At 51.6% G+C, this 13,263-nt stretch overlaps 1 protein-coding gene across 7 annotated transcripts in view; it reads left to right on the forward strand.

Moving 5' to 3' along the window:
* Positions 1-13,263, forward strand: part of NF2 (NF2, moesin-ezrin-radixin like (MERLIN) tumor suppressor) — a 48,187-nt gene that overhangs the window by 30,510 nt on the left and 4,414 nt on the right. For 2 of the 7 annotated variants that reach the window (XM_075770194.1, XM_075770193.1), the window contains exons 14-16: positions 4,033-4,163; positions 5,967-6,126; positions 7,930-7,974. In XM_075770194.1, the coding sequence (XP_075626309.1) occupies positions 4,033-4,163; positions 5,967-6,126; positions 7,930-7,965 (327 nt within the window). In that variant the 3' untranslated portion in view covers positions 7,966-7,974. Of the gene's footprint in view, positions 1-4,032; positions 4,164-5,966; positions 6,143-7,929; positions 8,058-13,263 lie in introns of those variants that run through there. The other 5 variants (XM_075770197.1, XM_075770195.1, XM_075770196.1 and 2 more) reach the window with 5 other exon arrangements.

Below are 13,263 nucleotides of genomic sequence, written 5' to 3' on the forward strand. Positions count from 1 at the left end.
GAACCCTAGTGAGCCAGCCCTTCTGCCTAAATCCCCGTGCCGGTGCTGGTGGGCAGCCGCGTGACTGCGTTCCTGCCTGCGGAGTTAAAGCCTCGTTAGTGGGAATGTTGTCTGGGTTGCATGGAGCTCAGCTCCACCCCTCCAGCTGCATCTGCCTGGAGGCAATCCATGCAGAACTGCCTCGTCCAGACACATGGTGCTGCGTCCTCTCCCTTCCCTAAAGAGCCTTGGCCTTCCTGATATGGCTCTTGGTGCCAGGAGGGAAGGGAACATGCTTTTTTCCTCCCCAGTTAGGTGGCAGGGTCTCCTCATGCAGCTGCCGCTCTTCCTGCCCCCCTTGTAGCCCTGGGAGGAGCTCCACGTCGCACAGACTCGATGGCTGTTGTTTTCCAAGGTCAGGAGGATGCAAGTGTGACCATTGTGCCCGTATCCAGGTGACAACACCTTGCTGGGCTCTTCCGTCCCCTGTTACGCCTGCCTCGCTTCTCCCTTCTCCTGTGGCCTCTCTCGTCGCTCTGCCGCGTGTGTCTTTGGGCTCAGACAAGTGAGATGTGCTGAGATCCTGTTCCTGCGCACCACTTCAGAGAGCTGGATTCTGGCGAGCCTGCCTCCCCTGCCAGCGCACGGAGGCAACCGGCAGGCAAGCGCGGCCCAAGGGAGGGAATAAGCCCAGGGTGGCCTGAGGGATGAAGCGATTTTGAAAGCTGCTTTTGGGAGACTTGTGTCCCTCAGGTGAATGGCAGCTCTGCCAACGGTGCAGGATTCCAGCTGCTCTTTTCCTTAATGAGGACGTAACGCTGAGGTTGTTCTTTTCTGTGGTCCCAGTACTTGTGCTGTGTCATCCCCTGGTGCTGAGAGCTAGACAGGACTTCCCTCTGGGGGAACAAGAGCAGGAGAGGAAGGGGGGAGTGGATGGATGTGTTGCAGAAAAGGCAAGAAACAGTTAAGTTGTTTTTGGTTGGGGTTTTTTTTTTTCTTTCTTGGAACTTTCCAGTCTCCCATCTTGCTTCTTTAAAGCTTGTTTCAGTGTCTTTTTAGTCCTTGAAGCCCAAGCTGCTTTTGTGATGGGACTGGTAGGTGATGCATGAGAAAGACGACGTGAATCTGAGTCTCAGGCCATCAGGGCTGGGAGAACAATTCATTCTTTACTGACTTGGCAACGGCTCTTTGCCTCCTTCATTGCCCTTCAGGTACCACTCATGGCAAGACTAAAGGCAGTCATGTCTGATCCTTTTAGTAGTAAGTGGCTGTCTTTGGCTTGCCCAAATTCTTTAGCAGCGAAGTAAAGGCAGCAGCAGCAACAGGAGGAGCTCTCCCTGCGGGGGAAGCCTCCTGACATGACTTGCTCTGTGCTTCCTCCGTGCTCACTCTGTACCGCAGAGGGATGACCACTGTCAGCATGGTGCTTGCCTCTGTTAACGGCAGGAAATTGCTTTAATGCAGTAACAGGGTTATGCGGTTTGTTCCAGGTGAGGAAACACACAAGGGAAAAGGTCTGTGTCCCCTTTATCATCCTGTGACATCCCATGTCCCCTGGATTAAAAATCTCTGTACCTTGTGCAAAAGACCCGCAAATGGCAGGGAAATGCTTTGCTCCACATGCTAAGCCCATGCCTTTGAAAGCCCTCAGCGTGCTCTTTCTTCGCTCTTTCCTTATCCTTCATCGCTGCTGCTGCTGCTCTCTGACTGCTCCACCAATTTTTTGTTGCTTCGTGAAAGAGCGGTGCTGAGGAAGGGCGAGGAAGTGGCTGTAGTAACCCTGACAAATTGGCATCTGGACTTAACGACTGCAGTAACTGAAATTCCTGCTCAACTGTTACTGCTGCTGTTTGGGTGGGTGGATTTTTTTAAAGAACAAAACCCAACAAGCTTGTGCTGAAAAAAAATGCTAAAGGTTGTTTGAAGGCCAGCAGGCTGGTTCTGATGATCCTGGCTCCCCGGCGCAGCAGAGATCGTAGAACCTCACGTGGGAAGGGCTTTTTGAACACCGGTGTGCCTTACAGGGAAGGGACTTGAATGTCAATGGGATGCAAGTATTTAAATCGGTTAAGTGCTTTGGCAGACCTGTCCCCTTTCCTTCGAGACTGGAATTTAGGTACTCGGCTGTCCCTTTCAGCACCTGCCGCAGAATTAATGCGGCTGTGTTCTGCGCTAGCAGCAATCGCAAAGGGGGAGTAAGAAATCGTGTTTCCTTGTCGCGTGAGTCTAACTTACCTGTAACGCTCCAGCCAGGCCGAGCAGCGCCGTTTCGGGTGCCGCCTTGTTTGTGCTTGTACTGGGTGTTTGCGTTCCTGCTTTGCAGCTTGCTTCTGCAGGGTAAATGAAATGTCGTCCCTCTCAGGTTTGTCCAGCCGAAGAGCGGGTGGGGGATGAGCCCTGGCTGTTTGTGAATTCCAGGCTGGCGGTGAGGGAAGAGGCAGGTTATTGTGCAGAGTAAATCTGTCACCACCCCGGTGCTAGCGGTTCTTGTTGAAGCAGAGCTAGCTGCAAACAATCCCTGGAGTATCCCAAATAGAAGAACTGAGGGAAAGAACGAACGAGCCAGCCGAAGCTCAAGATCTCGTTTGTCGGGGCAGGAACCCTAGAACCATCCCAGCAGCTTTTGGTGCGTGGTGCCGGAGCAGCCTGTCTCTGTAGTGCCGTCTCCTGCCTCCTGTCCCCCAGTCCGGGCTGGTTTGGGCACATTGTTTTCATTACAAGAATCCCTTCTTAAAGCAAGAAGGAGCATCTAGCAGAGAGGTGGGTGACCTTTTGGGTGCTGGGCTGGATTTCTCCTATCTAAAATGAGGGCTAAGCACGCTGGCAGCAGTTCTGACTCAGATCCACGAGCGCAGCTTGCCATCTGCGGCCACTGTGCCATCCTTGACGTGTGCCACTGCTTGTGACCTCATCTAACGGACTGCAAGAGCAGCAGAGTGATGATTTGAGTCAGGATGCTTTTCCTCTACTGGTAACGAGCCCATTTATTAGAGGTGAGGCAGAATTTTTGACTGAGAGAAGGGCCGTTTTTTTCAGAGGAAGATAAAACCTGAGGGCCTGCAGTGTGTCGGTGGGGGATATCCCAGCGTTTTGCAGGAGGAAGAAAGTCCCAAATCCTCGCTCAGGTGCGATAGGAGTGATTCCCTGTGGTATCTCTGCATTTCCAGCCAGATCTGGCAGTCGGTCCTAAACACTTGGAACTGTAAATTACTGCAAAGATAAAAATGTATGGGTTCATCTCCTTGGGCCTTACAGAAATTGCATCCCAAGTTAACCCTTGGGGTTACGTTACTCTTTGCTCACACTTTGGGGAGCAGCAGAGTGCAGGACTCTCTTGTCACACAGGGTCTCACCTTGTCCCTGTTTGCAGCTTGCACTTTTTAAACTTGATTTAATGTTAAATAGCTGTCAGATGTCTCCCAAGAGGCAGCTTCTGTCTGGTGTTGTTTTAAGTGCCACAGCAGCGATAAAACCTAGATTTTACGAAGTTTTGGCAATAGATTTTGAAGGCAGGTAGTGTTTTGTCTCCTCTTTACTACCGCAAAGAGCGAGGACCCAGAGGAGCAGTAGCTCTGAATTGAAGAGCAAATTGGGAATGGAGCAAGGGGATGTTCAGGCTGATCTGGTGCTTGGGACGCTGGGCTTGTTGGCTGCTCTACATCCGCAGCGCGTTGGAATGCTTGTCATCTTCTGCGTTAAAAGATCACCAGCTGAAAAAAGAGCTTTGTAATCTGCTCTCCAGAAAGTTTGAGGCTGGTTTAGAGAAATGAGGTGGTGAGTAGTGTTGCCTCAGGAATACAGGTGCCCCTTCCCCGTGCAAATGATGAGATCCTTCCAGTTCAGCGCTGCTGCAAGGTAGAGTACACCCAACTCCAAGACGAGCGTGCTGTTACCTGTGTGAGTAGCTGATCAGGGCCTTATTACAGCTTTAGGAAGTACCACCTTGTAATCTCTGCTTAGGTGGTGCTCTGATTTTACCTCTCTGTTACAGAACATTTGCTATAGGAACACTTGTGCGGCCAAAAGTGATTAATTTGTACTCTCTCCCTTTAGCAGTCCATGAACTCAAGTACGACAGCACTGCCTACCGACTTGCCAAGCTTCAACCTCATCAGCGAGAGCCTTTCCTTTGACTTCAAGGATACGGACATGAAGAGACTTTCAATGGAAATTGAGAAAGAGAAGTACGTGGCATGCGTCCAGGGCTGGGGGTTTGTGCCTCGGTTGCAGTGGGAGGAATCGTGCCGGGGCTGAAATGTGAATTTTATGTTCCAGATGAGCACCGGTGTGAGGTGAAAGGGGGAGAAGGCTTTTGGGTTGGCATTTACCAGGTCGTTAGTCGTTCTGCCCAGAGCATGATGTAGCTGCTGGTTGACCTAGGTGGACACCTGATGTCACAGATACATCCCTACCTCTTGCTTAAAGGCGAATTTAAGCACGCCGAGCCCTGGAGCAGTCAGTTCCTCTCCATATGGTTAATCCAGCTCTTGTTTGGGCTTGAATTGTCCGTGTCGGTAGAAAGAGTTAACAGCGGCATGACTGCTGGGGCACGGAGCCATTGCAGGCTGGTCCTTGTGCGTTTGCAGCGTCTCCAGACCACGTCAAGATAGCTGGAGTCTGCGCTAAGGTCCCGTGTTAGGGCTTTAACCCCTTTTTCTTGGAATCTGTGTCATGTTTATATATAAAAAGTGTGCGCAAGCAAGTTTGGATGTGATTATGAGCTTTGATCTTGTGTTTTCCTGAGGGTGTAAGTATAGCCTTCAAAATTACAAATTTAGCAGAAATCAAAGCAGATCAGATTTTAATCTCTGTAGTAATAATGTGCTTTATTCATTGATTGGGTAGTAGATCAAAGCTAGAAGGGCTCTGCCATAACGCTCCGGCCAAAACTTCCTGGGGCTGGAATAAAATGCCCCTGGACCCCAGAGGGTGGTTTGTTTTGCCTCTGCTGAGTACCCTCTCCCGTGTATGAAATAACAGACCACTTCGTGAGAGGCAGAGGATAAAAACTTTTCCTTAAAGCCGGAAGGAAAAAGATAGAAGCTGAAAATAACAGGATAATTCCTGGTTCTGTACCCGTGTTGCTAACTAGGTCATCCCACTCTCCTAAGCAGGAAAAGCTTGGCTCTGCCAAATGCTGAAAGCAATAACGAGCTTTTGCTGACTTCTCCGGGACTGTTCGCCTTCCTCGGGTGCTGAGATAAACCTCGCTACAAATTCTGGCACTCTGGAAAGGTTCTTGTTAGTCTGCTGGTACTTCGACCTGGGTCTTGGTGTTTAATCACAAGTACAGGGCTGGCGTGGTGTGATTTTTTTTAATTTTTTTTTTTTAAATTTTATTTTTTTCCCTCCAGTCGATGCTTCATTGCGGAAGGCAGTTAGGGCTGAGTCCTGAGAATGGCTGAGTTTGTTGGGTTTTTTTCTTTATTTATTTTGGGAGACCTTTCTCTCTCCCAGGGATGCTGTGTGTCTAAAAGATACCTGATGTTTTGGGGGCAGTGCTTGCTCCCACACGGTTTACAAGCTAAATCCCTCTAAAACATGAGAAGTCAGTACATCAGGGTCCTTCCTTAGTGGAAGAATTCATGCTTTTGAGTTTGTGAGCTGGGTTTGAGAGCGAGCAGCACTGCTTAAATCTCTGTCTTGTAGACTGAAGCTGTGTAATGTTAACTGATGTCGCGGTGCAGCTTCACTCAGAAATGGGGAGACTTACAAATATCATCTAGTTTGGTTTTGGTTTTTTTATAGTAGCATAACTTACAGTGTTGTTCTTGGGTCAGCTGTCTGGCTCCTCTTTTTAATAACAAACAAATCATTGCTCAGAGTAGTTTACTGTGTGCTGCAAACTAATGTCATCAGTTCCACGGACTAGAAATGATGAAGATAAGGGTTTTTTTCTGTTATAATTCCGTTATCGGCTGCCACTGTACCATGTCACCGCGTGCAGCTAGCCTGTACTAACCCAGGACTTTTTTTGTGTGTGCTAGGGTAGAGTACATGGAGAAAAGCAAGCACCTGCAGGAGCAGCTGAATGAGCTGAAGACAGAAATTGAGGCACTGAAGCTAAAGGAGAGAGAGACAGCTCTGGATATATTGCACAACGAGAATGCCAGCCGAGGCAACAGCAAGCACAACACTATTAAAAAGGTATCGGAAGGCTCCAGTTTGTATCTTGCCTGATGAAATCCTTTCAAAACAACAAGGAAATAACCTTTCTGTTTGGTTTAGCTTTTGCACAAATTGTTATAATAAAATTGTTTGATCTAGGCTTTCTTCCCCGGCTGCTTAGCTTCGAACCAGGGTACAGAGAATTTCAGCTTCTGGTGGCTCCTGGTTTATATTTGCCACAACCAAACCTTGTGTCTTCAGTGCTGTGTGAGGGGATGCAAAGGTCTTGAGGTCGGAAGGTCTTGTTGAACCTTAAAAGCTGTACAGGGATGCTGTTAGAAGGGGTCTGCTACCCTAGAGACCCCAGGAAGAGGAAAAGCCCTCCCTGCCTATTGCAGCCATTCCCTACAGGCATTACGAGGAAGCAGCATTGAGCTCATCTGGTGAATAATAAGGGCAAAACCACTCCTGACTTACGGGCTCTCAGTAGAAAAAGCCAAAAACCTCATCCTCTCTTTTAATCTGTTCTCGAGTAACCTGTAGTGCAGCTTCAAATACTAACAGCAAAATCTTTTCGCTAGCAGGGTGTGTGTGAGGTGTCTGCTCTCTCTGCTGTGGACCCCGCTGCCACCTGCCTCTAGAAATGCCTTTGAGACAAATAACTTAGCCAAAAAGTTAGGACGCCTGGGTCTGCTGGCTCGGGAGTCGTACCTGAAAGGTCGCGACAAAGTCCCGTTCTTTATTTTTACATCCCGTCCTTTTCCTTTTGCTTAGTAGCTCTGCTGTTCTCCCAGCTGGGCTCCGCGTAAGGAGAGGCTGGGGACGCATCCGTAATCGGTACGGTGGGATGTAGTGGTCACCTCCAACGACCTGCAAAGGCTTTTACCTGGGCTGTCAGTCCTTGTGAAAGACTTGGAAAGCTGTATGGCATGGGTTGCAGGTTGTGGTAACAACTTCAGGATTTAAAAACAAATCCTTCTCTCTTTACTGCTCCCAGCTGAGAGTTACATCAGGAAGGATTTGAAAATATCGGTTCATGCCAACGTCTGTGGCTGGGAGTTTATCGTCACGGAACTGGGGCAGGAAAATGAATTTAGCGGGTCTCCCTTCCCAGTTTCCCCGTGCTAGCCCTGAGCGATTCGGGTTCCTGTCCCTCCAGAGCGGAGAATATAAAAATCTTCACAGACCCTTTTGTCATTGTAGAATTGGAAGACATTTCTGCTCCCAGTAGGTTTTGTTAGGTTTTGTCTCCGTGCTCAGAGTCCTCAGTTTAAATGGAAAATGCTAAATTTTCACTTCTGACAGTAGCTTTTGAGATGAGTTCATAGAGAGCTGATGGTCCCATTTGTCTCACTTAAAGAAGGTGGCTGGGCAATCATTTCGATGTCTGTCAGGGCTCATCGCTGTAATTGGGACTGTGCGGTCAGTCTTTGTTCCTTTGAAGCTGGAGACTTGTCCTGTCCCCCCCCCTTCAGGAGGGGACCGAGGCTGCCCGGCTCCTGCAGCTCAGCCGGAGGAGCAAAGGTTTTGAAATAACAGTCTATTAGTGGAGCACATCAGAATAAAATTACAGACTGCTTTTGTTCATGCCACCAGGAGGTCAGGAGAGCTTTTGTCTTTGCAGTTGTGACGGAAAGGAAAATGCAAGATGCTGGAAATGGAAAAGGGGATAGCAGTTTGGCAATACTTAAATAATACCAACCCTCTGCCCCACCTGGAAGCCGCTGATGGCTTCGGTGCTCTGGGCAAACTGTACAGATTGCACAAACGACATTACCCGTATCACAGAGGATTTTTGTTGTTGTTGTTGTTACTGTTGTTCATTTTATTTTGCTGGTTTAGCCTCAAGCCCAGGGCAGAAGACCTATCTGCATTTGAGACTTCAAAGTAGGTTATTCCAAGGTACTCTGCGTGGGGTGATGGGATCGCTGGCTGGAATACTAACCCGTGCATGAGCTTGCCTGCGATACGCACCGCTCGAGCCAGCTCCCGTCGCTGCCACCCCTTAAATGCTCCTTACGCGCCGCAGCGGGGTACAGTGCCGGTGAGACCGGGCTCGCCGTGGTGCAGCACCCTGCCCATCCCTGCAGTGAACCCGTGCAGCATGTCGCAGGCAGCCGCCCTGCCCGGCTCTCGCTCTCTCGGTAGCGTTCGCAGCCTTCCTGCATTCGTTTTTGCACCTGATCCTCCGTGCTGGGAAGCATCTTTCTTGGCAGAAGTTGAGTTGGCAACATCAGTGGGGGAGTGCAGGCGTAGGTGCTTAAATAATTAAACATGCCTGGTTTTGCTCTGCTGCCGGTGGCTGGGAATCTATTGGAGGTGCGGGGTGGCCTTTGAAGATTTCTTTAATGAAGTAAACCAGGACCTTCCCCCTTGTTTGCTGCAGAAAAAAATTCAGGATTTAGAAAAAAATTCAGGATTTAAAAAAAACCAAAACAACAAACCACCACACAAACCCCATCAACTCTTTGCTGCCAAAACTGTCACAGCAGGCTAAAAATGCACACCTCCGTCTTGGAGCGGCGCGGCGCGTGGACGTGTTGTTGGCGTCTGCCTGTTTGAGAAGTGTCACAGGAACGTAAAGCAGACGGTTGAGGACGGCTGGCGTCTGCAGGTAGCTCTCGGGCAAGGCTGCAGCTGGGGTGGCACAGGGAGACTGTGCTGGAGGTAACGCTGTTGGTCACCGTCGCGCCTGGGGACACCGGCTGTCAGAGCCGCTCTCCTTCCTGCCTGCGATGCCTCTGCCTGTCCTCTGCCTCCTGCAGCACGCTGGTGACTCCCGCTCTCTTAACGCCACGTCTCTTCTTTCAGGAGCCTGCTTTCCTCCGAGGATTTGCCCTCGGTCCGCAGGCTGCGTGTGTGTGCAGAGCATTGACTCCCTCCTTCGGGAGGACACGTTTGGGAATGTTTTTTTGCTCTTTCCTCGACCGTGGTTCTTGCACACCCACAGGGTTTAGCGAGTTTTGAGCGGTAGTGCTAAGGGAGGAAACAGCACAGGTGCTGCGGTTAGCAGCGCTCACAAAGGTGGGTGGCAAGCGCCTTTTGGAAAACACTTTTCTTAAAAGTTACTCTGAGGGCTTGCACAGCCCTGCCTGCACGGTGGACGCGTACAGCCGGCTGTGGAGCAATTTCTCAGCACCTCTGGAGCTCTGTAGCAGAGGCAGAAGGATGCTTTAGATGCAGGCGTCTCCCCGGCTGGTGCCCAGAAGCCGTCAGCGCAGGTTTGTGCCGTTCTTGAACGGACCAGTCCTTTCAGGGCTGCAGGCAGTGCCACAAATCACACGAGTCAGGGTTTTGAACCGGCTGGCTGCTGCCAGCTGTGCTCTGGGGGGCTGCGGCTGTTCCCAAGAGGGGCTGCTCTCGGCATTAAGCATTTCCTTGGGGAATAGACGAAAACAAGGGGTGACCCTGTGGGTCTGGCCCACCTTGGGGGAGACATTGGATGTCTCTCTGGGGCAGGCTGGCTGTGGTTGAAACCTGCTGTCTTTCCTGATTGGCTCGAGGAGCTCCGTGGCAGGTGAAATTAGGGCGAAATCCACTTGTGGCTGCAGCAAGAGGAGGTGAAACGAAGCCCTGGCAATTTGTGAAAAGACTTATCCAGCAGCTGGGAGAGATTCGGTGCCTGGGAGGAGCCCCCATAATTAAACCAGATGCACAGCAAGTGCTGCGGTGTGACCTCTGGGTTTTGTTGCTTGCCTTTGAAGACGCCTGCTAAGTTTTTCATGTTTAATTACGTGGTTAACATGCTAATCCTTTTTTATGGGCTCTGTGGGCACAGCACAAGCACCTCATCTGGAAACTGATTTCCCTTCTCCGTAGCGCGCTCTGCCGTGGGCTGGCGCTGCTGACTGCAGCTGGCTCGGCTTCGGGAGGGTTTGCCACTTCAGCTCTGGTAGAAGATGAAAAAACCCACTTCTTCCTCGCATCCTCCAGTGTAGGAGGGCTCCCAGGACAGGCTGCTGCTCTAAAACACAATCGGGTCTTTCATTCCAGTTGCTTTCTTCTTGCACAGTCATGCTTATTTACTGTGATTTAAGCTCTTTGAAGTATCCAGACAAGGAGCAAATCTCCATGCCTGTTCCCAGACAAGCGGCTTTGTCCTTGAGCCGCGCTCTGGTCCTTCGACAGGCAGGCTTGGCCCTTCCCTGCCAGGCTCTCGGCTTTTTCTCGGACACAAGAGTTTCTCTGGGGCTCAGGTGCTCTTGTTGCCCGCAGGGACTGGTGTGGACATCGGTGGTGGGGTGAGCTGGTGCTGATGGCGCTTGACTGCTGCTCTCCTGGCTGATCCTGGTTGTGGTGCAGCGTTGCCCTCAACTCAGGTAACGCAGGATTTTTTCTTGTCATTGAGGCACTTGGAATTTGGATAAGCTACTTCACATCTGCTTGTTTATCACCGGTAGACTAGTCGGGGTTTCTTGTGTCGTTGGGCCAGGAACAGTCACGTTCTACCGCGTTCCTATGGACGCAGCATCGTCTCCTTTTGGGTTTAGGCAGTGAGCAGCTCCTGGCTGCGAAGCACAGAGGGGCGAGCGAGGCCGAGCAAAGTGGACTTCTGCAGGCTTGTCGTCACTCCTCTCACCTTCAAGATATGCTGTGGTCTGTCCTCTGCAGCAGCGTAAGGACGCCGGTGAGTTAGTGATGGGCGCTGCCATCTGAGTCTCTCGTGATGCAGATACGAAGCTGCTGTGCCATCACCAAATGTCATGCGGCTCTTTCATCATCTGGACAGGCTGAAGGTTTTTGGGAGGCTGCGCTGGGGCAGACGGCTTCTCTGCCCGCTTTCCAGCTGTGCCTGGCTGGCATCTTGCTGGGGATGACTGAACCGTGTCCCTCAAGGACTTCAACATGTCTTGTGGGGTCTCTTTGTCATCTCCTGGGGGCTCCCTTCCTCACTTCTCCCCTTCTGGGACCTGCAGACTCCCCTGCATGAAATGGGCCCGCTTTCCTTGCCGGGGAGATGGAGAACCGTGGCCATGTCAGGGAAGGAGGATGTTATTGTGGCTCTGGAGCTGCATCCTGTAGAGGGAAGGGACCAGCACAAGAAATACTTTTACTCTGGGAAGGGCAAAAGGAGGGAGCCTGGGTGGTACAGAGCAGGCTGAGCTGCACGCAGGTGGGTCCGTCCTTTCCTGTGCGTCCTCTGACAGCCCGGGCACGGGTGAGGTGCTCGAGTCTCACACAGAACTGCGGCATTGCCGTGGCATCGCTGTATAATCCGCTCCCACCAGGAGAGGAGAAGGCTGCGTGCCACAGAGCGGGCACATGACCAGCGAGGGACTTCCCAGGAGGAGCAGCACCGGTGTTTCCCATCCCCTCGGGAGCTGTGAGGGTAGAGAGAAAAGATGAGCAAGGATGCTGGCTTCTCGCCCTGCCTGGCGCCCGGCTGGGATGCAGGCGAGAGCCGGGAGATACCCGGTGAGCCGAGCAGCTCTAGACACCTCTAGGCACCAATTATCCGAGCGCAGGAGGAGACGGAGACGCATCCCACGTGGGTCTTGCCCACATGTCCCTGTGCGTACAAGGCCGTGTCCCTGCTCGATTCATTTTCTTTCTGCCCTGGTTTTCCTCGAGGCTGGGAAGTGAAACTCCCTGGCAGCTAAACTGGGACACGGCAGCCTCCTTTCCTTGTTTACAAGGAGCGAAAGGAAACTGGGAAACGTCAGGCCTATCAGCTATTTTTGTGGCGGCCTTTGAAAAGCGTTTCCTTCAAATGGAGCGTCATCTTCTCTCTTTTAAACACGCTCATCAAAGCGTTGGAGGCTGGGGGAAAGTTGTGCTTGGGAGAGAATAAACGGCAGCGTGGGAGGAAGAGAGAAACGGCGAGGGGTGGGGAGGGAAAAATAGCAAGGTTTTGGTTCGAAAAGTAAATGTGGGAATTGAAGGGTCCACCTAGCCCGTGGGGGGCTGGAGATTGGGCAGGGATGGAGAAGGACGTTCAGGGGAGCGAGGAGGGGGGGAAATAGAGAGGATTTATGGTATGCAGCGCCCGGGTGATGATGTACCAGGGACCGTAGATCTCCCTCCCAGCAGCAGGAAGATGTCCCCAGCGTGGCATGGGGTGAGGCGCTGGGGGTCCCCCTCTCCTCCAGGCTGCAGGATAAACATGGAAACGACAAGGAACTGAGACATTTTAAACCTTTCCCAGTTCCTCGGGACCGGGGAAGATGGGGGAAGGTTGCTGTGATTTGATTTGCAGCCCCCTTCTCCTGCCCGTGCCCCGTCTCCGGTGCGTGGGGAGGGCACCGGCTCCGGAGGGCTTGCTGGGAGCCCCGGCGGTTTCTCTCTATTCGGTTTGTCCTTATGTGCCTGCAGTTATTGGGTTAGCCCCTCTAAAATGTGTTTGGCTATGAGGAACTTATTGGGTTGCTTTTGTTTGTTTGTTTTTCTTAAATCAAATCAGCCCTGCAGCCCTGGGTAAAAGCAGAGCTCAGAGGAACCCCAGCGTAGGAATGCAGGGACTGGGATTCGTCCCTTTCTCATATCTTGAGTCATTCGAGCTCTGGCCGCTTAATTGCGCGCTCTCTCTCTCTCTCTCTCTGTAAATTTTCTTTGATGGCTCTGGTAGTGCATTGTGGAGCCCACCCTCCCTCCTGCAGGAAGGAGATTATCATAATACTGCTTGTAAATCAATTTTTTTTTTTTTCCTCTCTCCGCACTGACGAGAATGTAACTCGCTCTTAATCACTCTGCCTCGCCTGTGCAACGTTACGGTACGGGTCTATATATTTATTTCTCCTCGCCTGGCCGGGCAAAGGGAGGAGGCAGAGGGTACGGAGAGTTTGCAGAGGTGCTTTTCCCCCGGCAGAGAGGGGAGAGGCCGGAGCAGGGCTGTGCTCTCCTCCTCGCTTTCATGGCCAGCTGTAAAAAAAGAAAAGAGCAAACCCAGTTGTTCCCTGCGGCGGAGCTCTCCTGCCGCCCCTCACCTGAGCGCTGCCTGCACCGGGAGTGAGGATAGCCCTGCCTGCAATTACTGAACAGCAAGAAAAACAAGAATAAAAGAAAGAAAAAGGGAGGGGGGGAGAGTCGTCTCTCCCGGCACAGCGGAGCATCGGTGGTGGAGAGTCAGTGTGCAGTCAAGAGCAATCTTAATTTCCTCTCTATTTATTCATGCGCCTGACTGTAATCGGATGTGAGAAGGCAGCTGCCTGAGAGCTGCCGCGCAGCCCCGATTCCCGG

Source organism: Balearica regulorum, chromosome 17, assembly GCF_011004875.1.
Source record: "Balearica regulorum gibbericeps isolate bBalReg1 chromosome 17, bBalReg1.pri, whole genome shotgun sequence".
Classification (NCBI taxonomy): domain Eukaryota; kingdom Metazoa; phylum Chordata; class Aves; order Gruiformes; family Gruidae; genus Balearica; species Balearica regulorum.